The sequence below is a fragment of the Aspergillus viridinutans genome, assembly GCF_018404265.1.
Source record: "Aspergillus viridinutans IFM 47045 DNA, scaffold_2, whole genome shotgun sequence".
In the NCBI taxonomy this organism is placed as follows: domain Eukaryota; kingdom Fungi; phylum Ascomycota; class Eurotiomycetes; order Eurotiales; family Aspergillaceae; genus Aspergillus; species Aspergillus viridinutans.
In genome coordinates, this window is record NW_025091218.1 from 1,141,901 (window position 1) to 1,154,844 (window position 12,944).

At 50.8% G+C, this 12,944-nt stretch overlaps 5 protein-coding genes across 5 annotated transcripts; all 5 read left to right on the forward strand.

The window, feature by feature from the left end:
- Positions 1–1,314: 1,314 nt before the first annotated feature.
- Aspvir_004004 (putative nucleoside diphosphatase (Ynd1)) lies at positions 1,315–3,659 on the forward strand (the record flags this gene model as incomplete). The annotated part of the gene is made up of 4 exons (XM_043267242.1): positions 1,315–1,324; positions 1,403–1,437; positions 1,491–1,617; positions 1,690–3,659. The coding sequence occupies 4 exons, from the start codon at positions 1,315–1,317 to the stop codon at positions 3,657–3,659; spliced, it is 2,142 nt and encodes a 713-aa protein (XP_043123177.1).
- A 600-nt stretch (positions 3,660–4,259) lies between these two features.
- Positions 4,260–5,284, forward strand: lea1 (U2 snRNP complex subunit LEA1; the record flags this gene model as incomplete). Its single annotated transcript, XM_043267243.1, has 4 exons — positions 4,260–4,338; positions 4,425–4,465; positions 4,544–4,804; positions 4,904–5,284. The coding sequence occupies 4 exons, from the start codon at positions 4,260–4,262 to the stop codon at positions 5,282–5,284; spliced, it is 762 nt and encodes a 253-aa protein (XP_043123178.1).
- Positions 5,285–5,914: 630 nt separating this feature from the next.
- Aspvir_004006 (uncharacterized protein) lies at positions 5,915–6,745 on the forward strand (the record flags this gene model as incomplete). Its single annotated transcript, XM_043267244.1, has 2 exons — positions 5,915–6,440; positions 6,492–6,745. The coding sequence occupies 2 exons, from the start codon at positions 5,915–5,917 to the stop codon at positions 6,743–6,745; spliced, it is 780 nt and encodes a 259-aa protein (XP_043123179.1).
- Positions 6,746–7,589: 844 nt separating this feature from the next.
- Positions 7,590–8,773, forward strand: Aspvir_004007 (uncharacterized protein; the record flags this gene model as incomplete). The annotated part of the gene is made up of 3 exons (XM_043267245.1): positions 7,590–7,844; positions 7,902–8,022; positions 8,076–8,773. The coding sequence occupies 3 exons, from the start codon at positions 7,590–7,592 to the stop codon at positions 8,771–8,773; spliced, it is 1,074 nt and encodes a 357-aa protein (XP_043123180.1).
- Positions 8,774–11,773: 3,000 nt separating this feature from the next.
- Positions 11,774–12,793, forward strand: Aspvir_004008 (uncharacterized protein; the record flags this gene model as incomplete). Its single annotated transcript, XM_043267246.1, has 1 exon — positions 11,774–12,793. One exon carries the CDS (start codon positions 11,774–11,776, stop codon positions 12,791–12,793), a length of 1,020 nt encoding a protein of 339 aa, XP_043123181.1.
- Between the last annotated feature and the right edge of the window lie 151 nt (positions 12,794–12,944).

Here is a 12,944-nt window from a genome sequence, read left to right on the forward strand (position 1 = left end):
ATTCTCTTAGGTGGGGTCCAATAAGGTTAGGGATTTTGAAGTTTGACACGACCCTATCGGTGGAGTTGGTAGTGGGTGCTACCGTGTGGATGGCCTAACCTGGGGACCACGCAGGCTCACGGAGGGATGAGTGGAGAGGAATGCATCCCATTCAGCACGTAGGCTAGAAAGTTTACCATGTTCCTGAACAGAGGACGTGGGAGGACTAAGCCATGAACGCTGCCCTCCACAGATATTGATGACTGGAAGTGGATGCTGCCACAGCCGGCATGACTGAGACGGGGCAATCTTTGCAAGACCACCTTGAACCAAATCATATTCATAGGTCCTTCTAATACAACGACAACAAGAACGCACTCTGTAATCTGTATAGCATAAATGAATCCTAACCGTGGATAGTTTGACACTTGACGTCTCAGGGTCAACTATCAGCCTATCAGCAAGTTTCACTGCAGGAGATAAAGTTGTCAAGTTCCGCCAATGACGCAACGGGCAAACTCAGCAAAGTGGGGCCAGCTTACGTCAATCCGACCGGAGGGGCGTAAGTTTAGTGCCTTTTAGCGCGCTTTTCGGGGCTATTTTCAGCGTTTTGATTGCAGAGGAGGGGGGAGATGAGGAGCATGAACGTCTGAGGCTGGGACTGGAGTACGTATGCCATATGAAATTTTCGTATTCTCGAAAAGTCTAGTACAGGGTCCAGTTGAGAGTTGTACCTTATGCTGTTGTATTCAGTCGCTTATATCGAAAAAATTGTGGAATTTATGTCCGGGCTGCAATAAGTGCAATTTGTGACCACTGTCATTATCATGAATTCATGATATCCAGATGGTTCCAGATCTCTTCTGATGAGGACTAGTGGTATTCCGGTGTACGGTCCCGCTGGCTGGCGATCGGCGACGGGAGTGGTCGCGTTCTGTCGCCATCCGTTCCCGTCTTATCGTTACCCTGTAACTTTTCTGGCCCTTTTTTTCCCTCTCCTCTCCGGGTAGACCCTGTACGCATCATTGTCGTCGTCTTCCTTGTAGGCGTCGTCGTCTTCTCTGCTTGTTCTGTTCTTTTTATCTTGCTTGAGCAAGGCCATTCGTTTGATTCATCTAAGCTTTGGTTTCGTCTCCCCAGGTTTCCCCACCTTCTCCGTCCTCTATCGATCTCCGCCCGTGTAGCTTACGGTTGCATGCTATCGCATTGCTTCACTTCGACGCCTGTTCTCATCTGAGTGTTGTCGCTTCTCAAAACGTTCGCTTTTCAGGAGTCGCCAATCTGGCGGCAATGCTTGACATATAATAATATTATCAACTTTCCCTCCACGTTCCAATGGGCAAATGTATGCCGCCACTCCCCTTTTCAGTTTACCTTGTTCCTCGCTGTTGAAGCAGCAGCTTACCATCGTGTCGCACACTAGGGCATTACGGCATCGTCCTAGATGCGGGATCATCTGTAAGCGTCTTAACTGTGAAATGCCGTTGCTTTCCTGCTAACAACTGAGGCAGGGGACTCGAGTGCACGTCTATCGGTGGTTGGACCCCGCTATCGCTCGCAAACACGCTAAAAGTGATGAGCTGAAAACATTACCGGAGATCAAAACTAAATCGGAATGGACGAAAAAGATACACCCTGGTAGGTTATAGCAGAGCGCATGTCTGCACTTTCCCTTTAGAATCCATCTCTCTGACAATCGCATTGTCATAGGCGTGTCATCGTTCGCCGACAGGCCGGAAGCGGTAGGCCCAGATCATCTTGCGGAACTTCTCGATCATGCTCGCAAGATCGTCCCCGCCGATCAGATAAAGGATACTCCCATATTCCTCCTGGCCACTGCTGGGATGCGACTCTTACCCAATCGTGATCGCGAGCTTCTATTGCAACAGATCTGCTCCTACGCCAGTGAGAACTATGACTTTCTGCTTCCTGATTGCGGCGTGCACATTCAGGTCATCCCAGGAGTGACAGAGGCCCTCTACGGATGGATCGCGACCAATTATTTGCTGGGCAGCTTCGATGAACCGAAAGGGCATGATCATGGCAAAGGCCATCATACTTATGGGTTCTTGGATATGGGTGGTGCATCCGCACAGATTGCCTTTGCGCCCAATATAACCGAGACCGAGAAACACGCGAATGACCTGGCTTTACTTCGGCTGCGAAACATCGACGGTTCCACCCAGGAGCATCGGGTTTTTGTCACATCTTGGCTTGAATTTGGCGTGCACGAAGCTCGGAGACGTTATCTGGAGGCCCTACAAACCGCAGCTGGAACCGCGAAGGAACTTCCCGACCCTTGTCTCCCCAATGGATTTCGAACCACAATTGACGGCAAACCTCTCCCGACCGACGACATAGCGGAGTTGTCTCTGCTGGGAACTGGACGATTCGATGAATGCTTGCGACAAACATACCCGCTTTTGGACAAGGATGCGCCCTGTTCGGATGAACCTTGCCTTCTTCACGGAGTGCATGTCCCTGCTATTGACTTCGATGTGAATCATTTTATCGGTATTAGCGAGTACTGGCATACGACGCATGAGATCTTTGAAATGGGACACAAGGACAAAGCGTACGATTTCAACACTTATCAACAGCGGGTACAACAGTTCTGTTCACAAGATTGGGAAACCGTCGAACAAGGTATACAAAAACAGTCATGGGGAGAGAAGGTCGATCGGGAATCGGCTTCCGAGGTTTGCTTCAAGGCTTCATGGATCATCAATATGCTGCACGACGGCATCGGTATCCCTCGCGTGGGTCTCGAGGATACTACTGGTTCAGGTCACAATGGAACAAAGGAAGTTCTCGCCCATGGCAAGGAAAAAGGATTCCTTGATCCTTTCCAAGCGGTTCACAAGATTCACTCCACCGAAGTTAGCTGGACACTGGGTAAAATGGTGCTCTATGCATGCTCTGAGGTTCCAGTGGAGGTTCAAGAAGCTCAAGAAACGCTCCCAGTTGGCTTTGGCAGCAATGTTCCAGGTGTACCCAATGACTTCCAGTATCCTAGCGTCGAATTGTTTCCCAACAATGAGTCGCTTCACGTTGCGAATTGGCACGATGCGCTCTTCGATGGCGATTCCTCGCGCAGGGTTCCGGGATTCCTACTTTTCTTAATTATTATTGCAATGGCTGCATTCTTCCTCTGCGGTCGGAGTCGTCGACTGAGGGTTTACCACATGTTCAAAGGTCTCTTCAAGCGTGGAGGCCCGTCTCATCCGAGCTACCCCAGGAAGCGAAGAACCTTTCCTGGCAAACTACCATTCTTCGGCGGCAGATCACATTCATACGAGCGCGTTCTTGAAGACGGTGCCCATGAATTTGACCTGGGTGTGGTAGGCTCCGGTCGTGGCTCTCTGGACAGAAGACACTCCTCCGATACAGATTCGAGTAGCTTTATGCCTCCGAAGCGAACAACAACCTGGAGCGGTCCAACCACACCTAGTTTCAAATTCGGATTGGACAATTCGTCCACATCGACCATCGGGTTGGGAATCACCGCCGATTCTGGCGTCAATGCCATGGATCGTGCCGGGTTGGTCGTGAGGACGGAGAGTAGGGACCATCTGGTTCCACTAGCGCTAGGCCCGACCACAAACGGCCGTCGCTCTAGGGCAGGCAGTCCGACGAGATCTCACAGATCACCCAATATGACCCCCCTTAATCAAGACTAATGTCGCTGTATGATCATACGGCTTGATTTGCATATCGTTTGGTGTTACGGTACGGCTTTCCATCGTCGTTTGCTGCATCTGAAGCCCTTTTTCTCAGTGACTCGGACCTCCCTGTCACTCCTCGATTCGATCAAAATGTTGAATTGCTATCTTTCCTTCCTCATTCTATATTATGATGCTCCGGAGTACATAGCTGCTGCTTTTGTTGCGACATCTTTCTGCAAGCCGTTCTCTGGGATGAAATTGGCTAGTACGTTTTAATGAGGTTTCATGTATCATAGACTCAAAATCACCTATATAGCACCTCCATAATAAGCTGAAATACTGGATGTTTCTTGATGCGATCGTGCTCTGTAACATCACGTGCTTCATTAGAAAGCTGAGTTGGTCAACCTCACCGCCTGGCAAAATCTTGAGGTAATGCTGCTTCAATAATTCAGCCATGCGCTAGAGCTTCGGCTTCAATCTCCGCTTTCTGCGATATATTCCAATTGCCTTGTTCCCATCTCAATTATCATTCTTCCCTTTTGTTCGATTCTGCGCATTATTTGCGTGCATGATACCCCAATAGAGGAACAGCAGTAATAATCCACCGCCGCAATGCGATTGACCGTCGAACTTATTCAGAATTCCCTCTCCTACATCAATCCGCTCAAGGATCGCGAGCTAGACCTTCGAGGTGGGTTTTACACTTTGGCCTGAAAAGGACAGATACTACACTTTTGAAATGAGCTGGATTGATATCGTTTCCTTTGAATTATGTAGGGCACAAGATTCCCACGATTGAAAACCTGGGTATTGCAAAGGTATGTTTCTGATCGAAACGTTGAGCCTGTCAGCTCGATTCCCTTTGCCAGTTGTAGTAGAAGGCTTATAGGCAATAGGACCAAGATGCGATCGACTTTACGGATAACGATATCTCCTCCCTGGGGAATTTTCCCTTCTTTCCTCGTCTCCGCACCCTCCTTCTTGCGCGCAATCGGGTGAAGCATATTCAGCCGACGATAGCTTCCACCATCCCCAACCTGACGACGCTGGTCCTCACGGCGAACAATATGTCCGAGTTGGCGGACTTGGACCCCCTCCGAAACTTGACACGCTTGACACATCTGGTGTTACTGGAGAACCCTGTTACACGGAAAGAGGTGAGCTGCCTTGCCTTTTTAGCGCGCGTTCCGTACTCAAGATTTGATTAATCGCTACTACAACGCGTCCGCTTAAGGAAGAGTTGCTGATTTTTATAGCACTACCGATACTGGGTGATCTGGCGGATACCAAGCGTCCGATTCCTCGACTACCAGAAAGTGAAAGACGCTGAGCGGGCAAAGGCGAAGGAGCTATTTGGTACTGCCGAAGAACCGACAGCTCTCGCGTCCAAGATTATGGGCATCAAATCTCGTACCTTTGATGTACCATCTGGCGGCGCTGAGCGAGCTCCGGCAGACAAGGCTGTTAGGGTCAAACTGACCGAGAAGGAGAGGAAGCGGGTCGAAAAGATGATCCGTGAGGCGAGAAGTCTCCAGGAGATTACTAGACTGGAGAAGGAATTGAACGAAGGGCGGATACCCGGAGGCGCTCTGGATGCCGGTGAGGACAGCGACGATGAGAATCAGATGCAGACGTGAATGCGGGCCGGCGTTGAGTTCCACTTGTTCTATTACGGGAATTTTGTGTTCGAATATCTTCTTGGTGGCTCTGCATGAGAGGCACATGTGTGGTTTTAGTGGGTTCTTTTTTACTCGGAGTTATTTATGCGTGTTCCTCGGCAGCACAATACAAAAGCTCTTTAAAGTCGAGCATAGCTAGATTGGTCCATCTCGGGCCATTGCGGCACAGAATAAGCAACTACTAATTGACTCGTATCAGGCGTCGTAACAAAATGATGAACGGCCTGATTACTGATGCCAAGACGCTCAATCTGATAAGATAACAACACGCGCTTTATATATCGGCCTCAACGTCATCATGTATCTGTAGTTTAGGATCATTCTGCTTGATTACATGGCTTGATGCTTCAAGCACAGGATAGATATTCCAACTGAGTAGTCCTGCTTGCTAGATTTCCCATCTACTCTGCAGGGGGAAAGAACGGAATACGTCCCATCAATCGATATATCCAAACCCCGCAATCCGCACCACACACCCTGGCTCAAAACATCTATAGCAAACGTCTCTCCTCCCTAGCCCTCCAACTACGACTCCAGTCTACGTCCTCATCCGCTACTTCAACCGTGAAACCGTCATCACCAGCAAAGATGCCGCCCCGCGCCCCCTGGCTCTCAACCTTCCAATCCCACCTCTCCACCTCCTCCACCTCCGAATTCAACATCACAACCGTCGCGCTCGATGCAAAGGGGCAGACCGTCCCTCGCACCCGCACCTGCGGCTTCCGAGGCTGGTTCCCAAACCCAGAACTACATTCTAGCGCGCTCAAAGCCCTCGAGGCGCAGAACGAGCGCCCGAACCCGCCCGTGTACGAGAGCGAGATGATCTCGTTGACGACGGATGTGCGGATGGAGAAGGTCGGGCAGCTGGAGGAGTCGGGGAATGTGGTTGAGGCGGTATTCTGGTTGAAGGATGTGGGCAATCAGTGGCGGGTGCGAGGGGAGGCGTTTGTGATTGGGGATCCGGATCCGGCGGGTGCGGAGCGGGAGGAGAAGGCCAGGGAGGAGATTAGGAAGGGGTTGAGGGTTTGTGAGGGGTGCGAGGAGAAGGAGAAGGAGTGGAGCTGGGAGAGGCAGGTGACGACGTATTTTGCGAACCATACGCCTGTTCTTAGAGGTTGGTTTGGTCTCTTGTGTTTGGCTGAAGGGGATAGCTGATGTTGTATAGGTTCGTTCAAGAATCCTCCGCCTGGGACGCCGAGATCGCAAGTACCCACTGATCCCCAGCTGAAGCTTGGTCAGAAGCTGAATGATCTGCATGACCCTGTTGCTCGTGGGAACTTTCGCGTGGTTGTCATTCGGGCGAATGAGGTTGAGCGGCTGGATCTTTCAGACTACGAGAAGCCACGGCGGTGGAACTGGACCCTTGTTGGCGGGACTGGTGATGATGCTAGATGGGAAGAGACTGAGCTATGGCCATAGACAATGTAATTTGATCTAATTGCAGAGTGACGTGAAGCAGTCCAATACTTTGCTCCAACTATTCTATGACATACTGTGTGATAATATAGAATGTTTTCTTCTCTGCTCTCTTCTTTGTGCCATGGCTGACCAAAAAGACGGGGGTCTTGTCTTGCTGGTACTTCCTTGTTAGTTGATATAGAGCAGATGAGTGAATATCAAAGAGCTTCAGCAGGTTCTGTTCTCCCAGCCCACCGTGCTCAACCACCCGGATGATCCAGTTCCGGGTCAGGCCCGGATATGCCCAGAACATCCTGTTGATAAGAGCATATATCGTCCCAATTGGGATTAGATGAGGCGATATCCCAGAGAGCAGTGAATTGAGTCTCCCAGTCTCGCCTGCTTCCCCCTCAGTGTGGAGCCGGGTGTCGAATTTAGATGGAATATTCCGCTCCAGCAGCGCCAACTCGGTGTATCCATCTCAGTTAAACATTCACTCTCTTGTTTATGTTGTCTGTTAGTGTCGCTTGAGAGTATTCAAGCCCCCTCCCATCTCACACACTCTCTCTCTCCTTCTCTTCTTCTCTCATCCATCATCACCATCATTACCACCATTCCTCCATATCCTGCTCTTTAGCTGTTATCAAGGCTTTCAAAAATCATCAATCATTTCCATACTTACAAGCTTCGCTTGTTACATCTCTGGTAAGGAACTGGTCAATTTCTTGATGAACTGGCGTCGTTTCAGCTTGCTAACACAAGTCGTCCGCGCAGCTCCCACATCACATTGGTGAGATACCAATCGATCACTTGGATCCGTTGGCGACATTTCAGCTAACACGGGCCAGCTCCAAAGACCACCACAATGTCTGAGCAAGCAGACGCGCTCTGTGTCAAGTGCGGGGCCCCTCGCGCGAAGGGTTTCGTCGGCATGGTGACCAGCATGTGCCTCGACTGTGCCAGGGTCAAGCTTGAGGCTGACACGGCAAACATCCACAGTGAGAAGGCGTCCCATGCCGGCGAGCCCCTCGCCAATCCCCAGTCCGAGGCTGAGGAAGCCGCTGGGAGCGAGAGGGCCCCTAGTGTGGAGGAGGGCGAACAGCCCTCCCGCAGCCGCAAGGTTAGTATCTGGCTCGCTCTCTGCTTCTGGGGTATGTCCATGCTGATGATCCTCTAGCGGCGCATCCAGCCGTCGGCGGCCAAAGGCGCCGATGGTAAAAAAATGACGCCGGCGTGTGCCAACTGCAAGAAGTCAAAAATACGTTGCACGCACCGTCAGGTCATCGAAGACGATGACAGTAAGTCTCCTTCTTCCATTCTCTCTTGATCGCGACGAGCTAACTGTTTCAAGGCAACGTCCCCTCCCGGAAACGGAAGAGGGAAGCAGAGGCACACGTCGGTGTCAGGGATGACGCTGGCAATGGCAGTGACCCTTCTGCCTCGGTGGGCGCGGAGGACCAGGCTCCCCCACCAGCGAAGAGACCCCTTCGGATCCGGTTGAAGGGCAAAAACGAGGAGGTGTTGACGGAGTCCGCCCCTCGTCCCGCCGGATCCGAAGCTGGTGTCTCTGTCGCAAAGAGGCAGGCCCCGGGCGGACTTCGCAAACGCAAGTTTGTCGAAGTCGAGGAGGAAGCGTCTTCGGGCGCGACCGAATCGAAACCCGCAGCCGCTGTGAGCGTCGAAGGGACCGGCTCCGTGGAGGCGTCTAACCCTCCACGGAAGCGAACCCGACGGGGGCGAAAGCCAAAGGCGGAGCGTGATGTTGAAGCCGTTGAGCAGGCGGCAGTTCGCAACACGACTCCAGCACCCGTCGTGGCGCCCGCTGCTGCCAGGTCCCCCGCCACGGCTCCGGGGTCGCGGCCTTTACCCTCCTTCCCGATGAACAATCTGGAAGGAGCCGCCCATTTGTCAGTGCATGCGGTTCTTAGCAGAGAACTGCAGCAGAAGCTGGAGGACGCCGAGACCAAATGGCTCGCTGCGATTCAGTCCCTCCAAGCTGCCAAGCAAGCACTTGACAATTGGGTGGAGGTGTGGAACAGGGGGCTGTGAAAGCAGTTCTCCCTGTTCTCATGCCTGTTGAAGGTCTGCAAGGTGTTGCTTTTGCGGCTGTGGGCAACCTTCATCAGCTGTTTCTTTTGTCAATGTAATTAGAGCGCGGCGCAAGGACGGTCTAGTCGGTTCCTGTATCTGCCCCCTTGACCCCCAGTACAGGGGATGGGCGAGGTGTGGCTTTCTGTATGGGCATTGGTTTGATGGCTTTTCTTTGCATTCAGTAGCCTGTTCCTCGGGCCCTGTCTCTCATTCATCTAAATGAGAGAATCGTGGGCCCAGGACGGCTCTGTCTGCTGTTTGCCGGTTTGCATGTACTGTACAGTTTTGTCTTTCCTCTGTTTGTCTTTTCTTTCTCGCATTGAGTTTCAGGGATTGTTTTTATGAAGCCGACGATACCGCGCCAAAATTGATGATTTTAATTGACTGAAGCTGCATGATTCTGCATCCAGTAGATGGCCTACGTTGCTGCAACCCCGCCACAATCACATTGCCGTAGGCCCGTAGCCTGACGATCCTTTCTCTCAGCAACTCCTTTGGAAGGAGGATGGACTGCCAGCAGATTGCCAAGCCCGAGACCAAACAGGAAGTTCTGACCAATTACCCGATTGAGCATAACTCGGCGTCACTAGGAGACAAAAGTACCCCCTTTGCTGACACTATTATTCCACGCTAGAGAAGAGCCAAATCAAGAGCAATAATTTAGAGGAATGGACCATATCACATGAACATGATCAGGCATCAATTTCAAATCATTCTTTGTTCGAAGTCGGAAATTGATACTTATGAATTGACTCGTTTCTACGTCAATACTCATTGCACACTACCTAAGTAGGATATTGACTTATCCATGTTTCTTTTCGTCGCCCCCTACTTACAATCTCGCGGTACCACCATGATCATTCAGCGGACTTGTTTAAATTGTTACAGATTAGACTACGGAGTATAGGAGAACTTTAATGTTTGGTTAGAGTACGGAGTATACGGAGTAGTCACACTAAACAAAGACATCTCCACGGGGTCTCCCGCCCATCAGCGAGTAAAGTCGACTTACCCAAGACAATTAGACAAGATAAATTGTCAGCCGTTTGACGTCTCGGCTTGTTAAAGTTCTGGCTCAGTGTCAGGAGGATGTCCACTCATGCCCGCAGGTCGGCTCCGGCAGCAGTCCGATGTTGAGGAGAAATGCAACTCGACAGTCTGGCACTCGTCGGTCTGGTGTGATTCTTGATTTCTCAGTTTGACTACTGCGTCGGTTGCATCTATCCCTGTGATGTCCCGGACCGTTACGTGTCATGGCTTACTTGGGAATAGTTCGCCGTTATCACTGTCATGATGCGTGTCGGACACTTGATCTTATGTCATCTTAACGGTCCATGAAAATCATCGTATGGTTGTCTCACAGTCTCATTCGCTCAGAATTCGGCGTCTTCTGCAAAGACATCCTGCCCTCATGCGGACGCGACGTACTCCGTCCGAGGAACTCCCTGATTTTGCCTATTTAGACTGAACCCATTTATCTGATGCAATTGGAGACTCAAGTATTCGATGTGGAGAAGACGAAGCAAATAAGACTCCCCAGCTTGAATCGAATCCACCCATGTACAGCATCAGCATCCATTTACTCCATCGGGCAATGCGCACTTTGATCATCCACCCCTCCACGCACATCATACAGTGCCAAATTTGAAGACCCCTATCATCGAATCCGGGGCGAGCAACAATGCAATCGTTTTAGCAGGTTATCCACGCTTCGCACTCCACGATCCTTCCAGACGGCAGACGGACAAGGTGTTGAGCATTGATTGGCAGTCAGCAGCCTGTGATAGACGAAACCGCTGCCTTGCATATCGAATTGCACGCAGACCCTCTCCCCACGAGGGGACTATTCACCGCAACTTTGAGAAGCTGTCAAATGGCAGCAGCGTCTTGGATTTTCGTTAGACCACATAAAACTTGTTGGAGCCTTGGAGGGGTATTCTGGATAGTCGAGAAGCCAGCAGAAGCTGCATTGTATTTGTATCTGTTGAGTTCGTGGAGACGGTAAAAGATACTGCGATGGTATTGTTAGTTACCAACACTAATAATAATCTTACAGAGACATCAGGACAACCCGCCAAGGAAAGCAAGCTGGCAGGGATATTCCGTTGGGCATGGGTCCTTATTCTTAGCCCAGTTCCTAAATTTGATTGGTTTGTCCTTCTGTAGGACCGTCGTCGGAGTATGACAGTCGCTCATGCAGCGGTAACATAATATACATCCCTGTAGGTAATTCTGCCGTAGCGTAACTCGTAAGATAACAACAAATGCGGCTTCCTGCAGCCATCGATCCATGCCAAGTCTCGGGCTTCACTTTTCGGGGAATGATAAAGTACCGCTCACCTGTACGGATACTTACTGGCATCTAAGGTACCTACCTATCTAACAAACACTTCCTGGAAGTACCTTGAAGGCGTTGCTCGGCCTCTACCTGAGGTAACTCGTTTGTAATACACATGTAACGTAAAGGTAAGTAATACGCCGCCTCCGCTCACTCAACTCCATAATTCTGGCCCGACCCGTCGTCTCTCCTCCCTGTTTCTTTCTCATCCTCCCCATACCTCTTTTTTGACCTTCGACCGTCGACTTTGTTCACACGACGGCCATCTCTCAACCTTTTCCCTTTCCTATCCTGCGATACTACTTGCGGCCTGTCAATACCGTCATTGAGGACAATATTCAATAATCTCAAAGACAATAAAACACTCCCTCGCCCGAGTTCGACTATTTTTTGGTTATAATTTTCTCCGCCTTATGGGAGGATATTGAAGGAACCAACGGGTTCCGACCGCCACCAACGGTACTCACCACTATCGAACCTCACGACTCACGACGGCACGATTATTCGAACACCATTTCTACATAGGATCTGGAGACAAATTGGTCGCCTTCATCCTTGTTTCTCTACTTTTTCTAATCTTCCAATTGTTTTCGACGTAGCATACAGCCATAGCTCCGACAATGGATGCTTTAGGAGCCTTCTCCTACATGTGCGACAACCTGCCGGCTTGGATCGATCAAATTTCAGAACTGGCTGCCTATACCGCTGCCAAACATGCTGAGTACACCGAAGCTTACAAGAAATACGCCCCGGGTAGGCCCCGGCGTCGCAAAAACAGCTCCGTCTGCTCCATCCGCACCGATGACATCTTCCCTTCGTCCCAGAATCGTGGTTCCTCCGTCGAACCAACCCAGGGAACCCCTAGCAATGCACCGAAAGCCTCGATATCCCAGATTAGATTGATTCCCCGAAAACGAAGTGCCGACGGGACCCCTTCCATCGACTCCGCCGAGGGGATTRCGGACTTTGTCAGCATTCGACACAACGTGGTCATCCATTACGACGGTCACACGCAAAAGTCGCTGGAGGAGATGGTACGGAACATTGGTACCGCACGGAACAATATGCGACGAGGCAAGATGTCACAGATCTCTCTGGGTGGCCTCCGATCGCGCATGGGCAACCAAGATGCGAGGAAGAATCGTCTAGCACCGGCTCTTCTGGACAAGGTTGACAGTTCTGATGGCGACATATTGACCAATATTCGCAGCATGCGAACCAGGGGTCCTCCACGCGCAGAGACGTCCTCAAGCCGCGTTCCTCCGAAGGAAACGGTTTTTGATGTGGTAGATAGACAGCTCGAGCTGGCACACAGCCACTGCGAGACAGCGGCTTACCACTTCCTGCGCTATGGAGATTGCTCGGCGGAATTGAGAAGCGTTGTGGAGGACTTTCGTTCATTACTTGAATTAGCAACCAAAGAAGCGCAAAGTCTGAAGGGAGAGCAACCAGAGGAGTCTTTAAAAGAAGACGTAAAGAAGGAAAGTGTCATGGTTTCACCTACGAAGACGGCTGCCGAACCTCAGTGCGATAAGCCTCTGGCTTCATGCAATGACGAAATCGAAGTTGACGACGCTTCGGCTGCTTCAGTGGAATCTATCGACATCAAGGCCTTCCGCGCCAGTCGGCTTAGAGCCTAGGCGAACAACGGTCGTCACCTACCATACAAGGTTCTATGAGACCTACACCAACCTTTCATTGTGTTTAGCGTCGTGCAGCGTTACTATCATCCTTATGGGCAGTATATCATTTGGGCATCGATACCGTCATTATCATTATGAGCGAGAAAAG